We start from the raw sequence: 9,665 nt of genomic DNA on the forward strand, positions 1-9,665 counted from the left end.
AACTCTCCGGATTAAGTGAATGCTATGAACATTTACACTCCCCGGAAAAGAAAAAAAAAGACTTCAAGTGAATAAATAGAGGTCTAATGTCACATTATAACAGAGTGCAATTTTAAAATTTTAACCAATGTGCAGTATCCCCGAGACGAGCATAATTATCTCCACTTCCTAGTGGCGCCATCATGCATTATGATGAGTCTCAATTTGATTATCCCTTTCAAGATCATTCATTTTAGCAGGAGAAGTCCTGAAGCACCTCACTTTGATCCATGTCCCAGAGCACAAAAAGCCTCACACAACCTGAGATTGTTTGGGCGGAGGATAAAATAGCTGCATAAGATGAAGGGAATTTTGGGTCACCTCAGGGGATTTTTCTGAGGTGACATTATACTTATGTAGTACAAATGATATATCGTCCTATATTTCCTAATTTATTTTAATCTGTGGATACTCTAAAAAAATTTTTTTTTTAAATTGCAGGCCAGAGATAAGATCATCAGGAATAAGTTTGTGGTTTAAAGACTTATTAACATTCGAATCATGTGTCATCTGCGTCAGCAGCTAGGATACTAAGATTCTAAAATCCAAAAGGAATATTCCTTCAGGGTCAAGTCAATATTTTCCACTCCAGTCATGTCTCACTGAATAAATATTGTATTTGCTGATAAATCATGGCAAATTTCATGTGGGAAGACTCTGATTGTTAAATGTGAACGGTCTGGCGGTAAATAGAAAAACTGGTTTTTGACTAATATTTTAAAATTCATGGCCTCTAAAGAAGTCTGGAAACTGGATTTTTACATAGAGCTCCATCTGTATTAATAAAGTGCCATTGCAGTAATTTGGGGTACAGAAAATTGACTAAACACCTGCAACAATGGGAACAAAGGTTAAAAAAGGTTACACAATAAATGCAAAGTAAACATTTTTAATGGTATTACGGCAAATGGCGTTTATTTATGTGGGGTTCAGTGACTTTGACACTTTGACACATATTATTGGAAAAGCCTGTATCATTTGATTTGCCTTGGGCTGATTTAAAACCATCTTTTTATCATGACTGGATGGTAAATGTTGAATACTTACATAGTGCTTTACTATCTTCTCAGAAAGAACAAAGCACTTCACAGACACACCTTCACACACATACTAACCCTGGCACCAAACTATAACCCCCAGCCAGGAGCAATATCTTGCCTAAGGTCCCTTCATATGGAAAGGGCGGGAGCCGAACATGAAATCTTCAATTCAGAGGTCGACCACTCTACAGCTGCACCACAGGTTTTGTCATAAGCAACCATTTAAAAACAAGACAAAAACGCTAGACACTAATTGTTAATTTGAGGATTCAATAGTCACATGTCAATCAGAGGAAACCCCACCTGTTTAAAGTACTTCCATCCATTTATTTTCGGAATCTGCGTGGTTCCTGTTCGGGGTCACAGGGTTGCTGGGGCCGCTCAGTTTCTAAAGGGTGAAGGCCAGGTAAACCCTGGACAATTTGCCAGTCCATTGCAGGGCTAAAATATAAAATAAAATAACGAGGTTTATTGAAGTTCCAAGAATGTCCATGTTTAGATTTTGTCATTCCACTTTCAGAATTACTTTTTTTTTGTTATAAAATACCCTTTTGCATCTGTCAACTTCGTAACTGTAGTGCTATCCTAGGCACTTTAACGTTGGGAGTTGGGTCATCTAGACCCACTAGACAGTGCTCTGAACCTTTTTTCTGCAATGATTTGTGAACCTCACTGGTGTCCATGGATTACATGAAATCTTTCCACCTTTATCCACCTTTGTCATGGTAGGGAGAACACGTCAATGTAAGGGTGGGGTCATCTAAGATATCACAAGAGTTAAACCTGATTAATAGCCTGCTATTTCACACAACTGCTTTCAGAAGCTCTCAACCTTTTCCCTCTCAACCTCATTTTGTGCATTCTCAACTCTGACCTTAGTGTTACAAAAGTGCCACAAAACAAGCCAATCATCACAGATGGTAGTTTTTTCTATAGACTCTTAGAAATGTATATGTTAAAACTGTACATTTTGTGTGCAGTTTAAGATTTTATTTTAATTCAGTGCCTTTTGGCCTTCTTATAGTCGCACAAATATTACTTCTTATCAAGTCAATAGTGGTTCCCATCTGAACTGACCAGGCTCCAGTTATTTTGTTATTTTCTTTTGCATCTTTTCTACATTAAAGTCCTACTCTGATCATCTTTTGATCTGTTTTAAAAGTGTTTCCAGTGGTCTTTTAATTATGATTATGCTGGGGAGTTTTTTAAGTCAAAAAACCTGTGTAGTTTTCTAGGACATAGTTTCTGCAGTCTTGCAGCAATTCATTAGAGTTTTGCCACAGAGTTGTGGGCGAGACAGTTGGCGCCTAATAAGCCCGCCCCAACTTCCCATCACCCCTCTGTTTACATGCTCTCCTGCTAACTTACAGCCACTTACACCAAAGTAACATTACCGGCCAGCAAAATAGGAGCTATCCAGGAGTACAGCTATGAAATTAGATACCAGCTCAGATGAGGAGAACTTACTTGGACTTACTTGGATCATTTTTCTACGTAACAAATACGATATTTTTCCAACAGCAGTTTTTAATCTCCTGATTCACAACGCGATACAGGAAACTTAGTTTTATGTATGTCCTCCATCATCAGAAAAAGGTAAGAAGAACATAAAAAAACACAATTTTCATCAGAATGGATCTTTAATCATGTGCAAAAGCAAATAAACAATTATGCTTTGTTTTATTTCACTTATCGTGCTGTGCCAGGGTGACTTTCCGTTAACTTTTGGAAGCTGAATCTGGATGTGATTTCATGTTTCCTTGGGATAATATTCACCATAAATTTGCCTCATCAATCTATAATTCCCACCTTGATTTCATTGAGTCATTGGAACATTGGGGGCTGGCCATGATTGGGCAGGGATCCTGATTTGCAATGTGTTCCCAGCATCTGCTGTGCTGTTGTTTTTCCTGGAGGAAGTATCACATCACTCTAGCTGAAGTTTATTTTCCAATATTTTCCCAGTTAAGCAGCTTTATTGTGTATTTTTATTTACTTATATATTTATTTTCGGTTTCACTGCAGGTCTAAGCATGCAGAGCGGTTTACACTGTGGGGAATACTAAATCCCTCAAGGTTCTGGATTAAATGCATTGGGCACTGACACCAAGGTGATATTCGCATATAAGACTCTTTTGCAGGCTTTGTTTGCCCTGCCATTAAAGTTTAAAAGCTCCAAAAGCTATAAATCTTAAACTTTATACCAAACCCGGATTTTCATATATGTACATCAAGTAGGTGCGCAGGTGACTTTTATTGGGTTTTGTTTAGATTTTTTCTCTTTAATTTCTAGCTCAGTGCTGAAGTCAAATTTCTCTGTAGTCTCAGCTTCTTTCCAAAGACAGATACTGCCCTCTAGTGGCAGAGATTTGCTATTTGAGACGCACCTTTTTCTCCTGACATCACTAGAGGGGCATTATCACCTGTAGAGGGCCTCCTTGTCAAAGCTACTGCAGTTGATCTTCTCCTTTCTGTAATTTCTGAGATTACAGGATCAGCACACTTGTGCAAATTTCAAAAAGATAGGATACAGACTCTGCTCGGCATAAAAACGTCTGAGAGAAGAGGAAAGTGACGACAAAAGAAGAGAAAGAAAGCATGTCAGTGTGCACCCACAAGCAGCCGGTGCAGATGGCGTTTCATAACCAATTACCATTCCTGAAGCAATTGCCCAGTTAGCTGAACATTTATATGTAAAGTAGTGGATTTCTCCAGGAGAGCGACAGATGGCTCAGAATGGATGCCTGGGGATACTTCTGCGGTAACCTCGTGATTTTTCTGCCTCGTTTTAAATCAAAACAAAGCGTGAAGACAGAAAATGGAGGAAAGTATTGAAGTTTCAACGCATTGTGATTTTTGTCTCATGGTAGCAAAAGGTAGTATAAAAAGAAAAGAGACATTTTGGCACTAAAAGAATCATTTTTGTTGATATGTCAATTTAACTGTTCTTTATTATCTTTAACATCAAATTTCTAAAAAAAAAAAAAAATGACAGTTTTATTAACATTGCCTGCTATCTTTGCTGGGCTCTAATTAATTTTAATGTTTTATATAATTTTTTTCATTTTTGTGTATTTTTGCCCATTTTTCTTCCAGCCACTTTTCAAAGGCTGTTTTGTGCTGACTAACACTTTGCTACACTCACACAAATATCAGATTGAAATACATTGAATTCTAAAAATGTTTGTCTTTGATTATTTTTCAGTTTATTTTGTGTAACTTAGCTGCTGTGTGGAATATCTGCTCACTTTGTTGAATATAGGAAAGAAAATTGATAAGCAAAAAAATAATTTAATAATATTTGTCATTCTTTGGGGGCTGCACAGAGATGGTTGGGTCCTTCCAGTGTAGAGTTTGCATGTTCTCTTCATGCATGTGTGAGTTTTTTCCTACAGTCCCAAAACATAGAATAGACTTTTAATGTCTTCATAGGTAAATTGTCCCTTACAAGGTGCATGTGATTGTGTGCAGCTGTCTATCTTTGTGCCCCTGTGATGGACTGTGATCTCCAGGCCCAGCTAGCTGCTAATTAGCTCAATCAGATGTCTCCACATTCTGATTGGATAAACACACCTGGTCCAAGTAATCAGCAGCAAGCAGTGCAGGAAGAGCTGGGAAAACAGGCAGGGGGTCAGATATTGAGGACCAGCAGCCCTGCTGCAAAGGAACAGTAAAAATTTTCCTAAGACATTTATAGTTTTATGCTATGATCTGCCAATACTGACATTGTGTTAATATTATCATTTAATCATAGAATAAATGCTTCAAATGTTGCAAATAAAAGTGGTGAAGAAATGAAAACTCATTGTAACTGAGCAAGAACAACATAAATCTACTCAAATGAAATAATAAAATATGGTGGAGAAAACTACTATTAGAGTCCAGTTTTTAAAAAGTAGCCAAAGTAAATGTAACCGAGTAAATGTAATTCACTTCTGTTAATAGCTTACCTTCTATCAGTGGAGTAATTGCCTCTGGATCAGAGTAGATTAGTAAGTATGAACTCAGATGCCTAAATCTTAAATCTTGTTTTTCTGAGTATTTCTTTATTCAAATTGTTATGAATGAGGAGCAGATGAAAAAAATTACATTTGAAAAGAGTTACTGGTGATGTAGAAAATACACTAGGCGGGTCACAAGCTCCCTGTTACTTTTAAATAGAAACCTTTTAGCAACAGGGAGAGGAAGAAGGGGGGTTTCCCACACCAACGGTCCCTCCCACAACTTAGGGCTGCCGCTCTGCAGAAACTATATAAACATATTACACTTAAAAGCACAAAAGGTTGATTTTGCATGACACAGGCCCTTTAAGCAAAGGGTTGTCCTTATGTAACAAATGCTAACAGCATGGGTTTAACTGCAAATAAATAAAGTGAACAAATTTCACTTAAAATGTGTGTAATTATGTTAAATTGAATGAAACTACTTCAAATAAAAAGCTGTTATCAAAGAATTTTTTAATCTCAGATAAACAAAGCTTATAAATAGGAGCAACAAGTGGTGGTCTTATGACCCACAAAGGAGTTTAGAATCAGATGTGCTGTGTGATAAATGGAGCACACCCAATGAATCAATAGTTTGTTTAGCAACGGTATCTGGAAGGAGTTGGACCCATCAAGACCAGTTCTTTATGTACAGTTGTCCCCCTTTGCAAATAAGAAAGACTGGACTTTGTCTGACTTGTTTATGTTGGACAGCGGATATGCAGCTGTGCTGTAAATCTTTACCCACTATCAAGTTTCCGAAAAGTTGAATCTTCACACTCCAGGATGGAATAACCTGGAACAACTGAAGAGCTGTAGCTGCAAAACAGGCCCCAATTATTATGAACCACTGCCAACCCTGACAGTTAGATGGACAGTTTAGGTCAACCTTCCATCTACAACATTACAGGGATTTTCCTGTTTATGTGAACTTGCTGAGTCAGCATGTGTCTTTTTATCCAGAAAAGATTTACTTTTAAATAGACCTAAAAAAATAGTCTTGATGCTACTTCCTGCTGAAAATACACTTCAATGTATCAGGAGTTGGAGTTGAAAATGAATTCATTACATCACGTGTTAAACCAGTGGTGGAGCAAGTACTTCATGTGGGGTTGGGAGGGGTGTAGAAGACTTTGGAAGGTTGGCAAAATTAGAACAAGCAGAGCGGAAGACCATTACAAATACACATTTCAGGTTTTTTTATTTAATGCTTCTTTAAGTAGTTGCAATGCTTAGAGAAACTCCTATTGATCATTTCTTCATCTTTGTAAAAAATGATACCAATGCCGACTCAAAAAATTAGGGGGAAGGGGGGGGTTCAAGGAGGGGGGGCTGGCCCCCATAGCTTCACCCCTGCATTTAACTCGTCCATTCATTCTGAACCCACTTATTCCTGTTTAGGATCACAGGAATAATGGAGCATGCTCAACTGCTGCAGGCCAAAGGTGGGCTACACCATGGATAGTTTAGTATTCAAAACACTTAAAAAAAATGTTTACATTTGTACATTTTTGTAAATAGGCACCTCATGTCAATATGTGAGATTGAGACAAAATGTACGACTTCAACAGGTTTTTTTTTTAGCAAGTTTATACCATTTTAACCCAAACAACTTTTTACAATGGAAAGAATACGATTATTTTGCTGGGTGTTATTTTTTCAGGAACAAACAAAGGAAGACAAATGAAGATTTAAGTTTCAAAACTTCATTCAAATAAGTCAAAGTTAATCATAATGTATGAAGTCAAATAATGTGCATGTAACAGTCCTGTTTTTGGTTAGACAAGAAAGCAAAATACTGGAAGAAAGTCACATGGTTTGTTAAAATATCAACTTCCCCGCTGGAAAATGACAAGTTTTCCAGAACAATAGGACATCAATATGGGACTTGCTACATGTCTTTTCTGTGCTACATACATCTATGTTAGAAATCTCTTTATAATATATTGCATTGGTGCACCAATCACTCTATTCCAGTGCTCAATAGTAAAACATTATTTAAAATGCCATGTCTTTGAAAAAGTTAGTCAAAGTTCCTTAAGGCATTCTCATAGAAAAGTGTAGTGACATCTTCTTGCAATGGCATGGAAAGTGTGTGGGGGGGTTTACGGTGGCCCTGAAGTCCAAATCACACCATCAAATTAATTCACGCAAAAACATATAAAGGATCACAACAATAATCTTTAAAAAAGCTTAAAACTCAAAAAAAAATTTACATTTTAAAAATCAAAACAAAATTCCAGAAACCAAAACACAAGTCCAAAAACATGAAATGAAATTAAAATGAAATGTTTCGGAAAAGAAAAAAAGGTAATTTCCGGAAATTAAAATGAAATGCTAAAGAACAAAAAATTAAATTTGGAAAAGGTAGGTACTATCGGTCATCGCTGATTGGATGATGAAGCTTGTCTATTATTTCAGTAAAAAGTTGTTTGGCATGAAGCAAAAATTAATATGCTCCAAACTAATCATAAAACTTTTAATACTATGAGGAAATTGAAGACATTTAAAAAACACAAACATCAAAAATAAAACATCATCATCCAATCAGTGATGCCCATTGTACCAACGTCTTCCATTTTTGTTTTTTAACATCTTGATTTCTGAAATTTTGGTTTTCCGGAAAGTTAATTTTTTTTTTATGGGGAATTTTGTTTTGATTTCTAAAATATAATGCTTTTTTGATCATTTGTTTTGCTTTTTTTAAAGGCCGTTGTGATCTTTTAAATGTTTTTCCACTGAGTGATTTTTTTAATGCGATTTGTTCTTCAGGGTCACTGTAGTTTTTTACCTTCATTCTCCACAATCCTTCCTTGGTATGCTGTACAACAAAAAGCAATCTAGCTAAAATCCTTCTTGTGGAAAAGTACAGGGACAGAACTTTTGGACATCATCTCCAATTAGCTCTTGTTCCTGTTGAAATACATTCTCTTTTAGCATGCAGGGCACTTAGGCTGACATGCAAGCAAAACACCAACAACATAACGTGAAAAAAAAAAAAGTTTGCTTTAAAAAGAATTTTTACTACCCACAACAGGGAGTTTACTCTTCAAAGAGATTTGTAGCTTCGGACATGCACAAAAGGAAATGCCACTTTGATGCTGATTAGTCTGTGCAAAACACGTTTCCTCACAATAATGCTCTCTACACTGATTTCCTCCTCAAACTCCTGAAACTGTACCCGGGTGAGAGCGTGCTCTTCGGGGAGGAGAGTCCTGTGTTTTCCCCAGATTTGGAACAGCAGCTGTCGATTTTATAGGAGACTGAGTTGTAACAAATGGAATTTACATGACAGTCGTGCCGATTGCCGTGGAGAATCAGAGGACTATCACAAACCTCTAAGCCGTAGCAGTCGCAGGAAGAGCAGAGGGAACTGAGGCTGGAATCCTGCCTCCGTGCACCTGCGTTGATCTGAAAATGACGCATCTGCCTGCATGGACTTCCATGCTTCTCCTGGTTCTCTGCTGGGGAAGGGATAAGGTTAGTGCGGCTTGTTCCTTCCTCTATCGGCATGAAGAGTGTTCTGTTGTTGTGGTTGTGCATCCTGGTGCCCCTGTCTCTTCCCCTCTCTCTGCTCTGATCCCTTATGGCATGAAGGCCAAGCGCACCTTCCAGGAGGCCTCGGTCTCTCTTCAGAGACGCCCGCTCCTGAGCATCTCGCCTCTCATCCTCCGTGTTCATTGTGAGAAACCGAAGAACGACTAAATTAAGAAATGCCCCGATGACAGTCAGCCCCACCAGGATGTACATGAAGCTGAAAGCAACATAGGGCGTCTTCTCCTGCAGGTCCTCTTTCTTCTGCAGGGCCACAAAATCCCCAAAACCTATAGTGGTTAGTGTGATGAAGCAGTAGTAGTAAGCGTGGAAAAAGCTCCAACCCTCAAAGTGGGAAAAGGCTGCAGCTCCCACGCAGAGGGTCCCAACACAGGAAAGGAGCCCCACCAGGACCATGTTTTCCATGGACACTTCGGTGCGTCGACAGCCCAGGCACTGTTTCACCTTATGCAGGAGAAAGTGCACAAATGTGTTCATCCTCTCTCCCAGGCTCTGGAACATGACCAAGGTGAGTGGAATGCCGAGGACGGCGTAGAACATGCAGAAGACTTTTCCTGCATCTGTTCCTGGAGCTGCATGTCCATAACCTAACAGAGAACATGGTGGACATGTACTATAACAATTTAAGATGAAAATAAAATGTGAAAAATATGATAAAAAGAGCTGAAGGTCGCAGAAAAAGGATTTCTTTTAAATTCTCCTGGCACCTGCCAGCTTTCCAATACAAAAAATCACTTACCAATAGTGGTGATGACTGTTATGGCAAAGTAGAAAGAGCCAGCGAATTTCCACTGTCTCCCGGCGCGATGGGGCTCAGCCTGCAGCACAACTCGCTCGATTTCGCGGTAGTCATCCTCGGAGAAGCGGTACTTCTTCCTCATCTCGTTGCGCTTCTGCTCCAGGATGCGCCTGCGGGCGCTTTCCGTCTCGGACTCCAGCGCATCAAACACCGCGGCGCCGACCAGCAGGTAGGAGAACATGCAGAGGATGAGCGACAACGTCCGGACGTTTTGCTTCTTCATCCTCGATGACGGCATGGAAGACGAAG

At 38.8% G+C, this 9,665-nt stretch overlaps 1 protein-coding gene across 1 annotated transcript; it reads right to left on the reverse strand.

Annotated features, from left to right (window-relative positions):
* Positions 1-6,603: 6,603 nt before the first annotated feature.
* LOC101160319 (potassium channel subfamily K member 15) lies at positions 6,604-9,654 on the reverse strand. Its single transcript, XM_023957143.1, has 2 exons — positions 9,357-9,654; positions 6,604-9,204 (listed from the first exon to the last, which is right to left on the reverse strand). The coding sequence occupies exons 1-2, from the start codon at positions 9,652-9,654 to the stop codon at positions 8,207-8,209; spliced, it is 1,296 nt and encodes a 431-aa protein (XP_023812911.1). The 3' UTR covers positions 6,604-8,206.
* Positions 9,655-9,665: the final 11 nt, after the last annotated feature.

This window comes from Oryzias latipes, chromosome 7 (assembly GCF_002234675.1).
Source record: "Oryzias latipes chromosome 7, ASM223467v1".
NCBI lineage: Eukaryota > Metazoa > Chordata > Actinopteri > Beloniformes > Adrianichthyidae > Oryzias > Oryzias latipes.

Coding starts and splice junctions, on each gene's coding strand:
- LOC101160319 (XM_023957143.1), bottom strand. CDS start 9,654: ATGCCGTCATCGAGGATGAAGAAGCAAAACGTCCGGACGTTGTCGCTC. Junction 9,205..9,356: donor AACAGTCATCACCACTATTG/GTAAGTGATTTT, acceptor GTTCTCTGTTAG/GTTATGGACATGCAGCTCCA.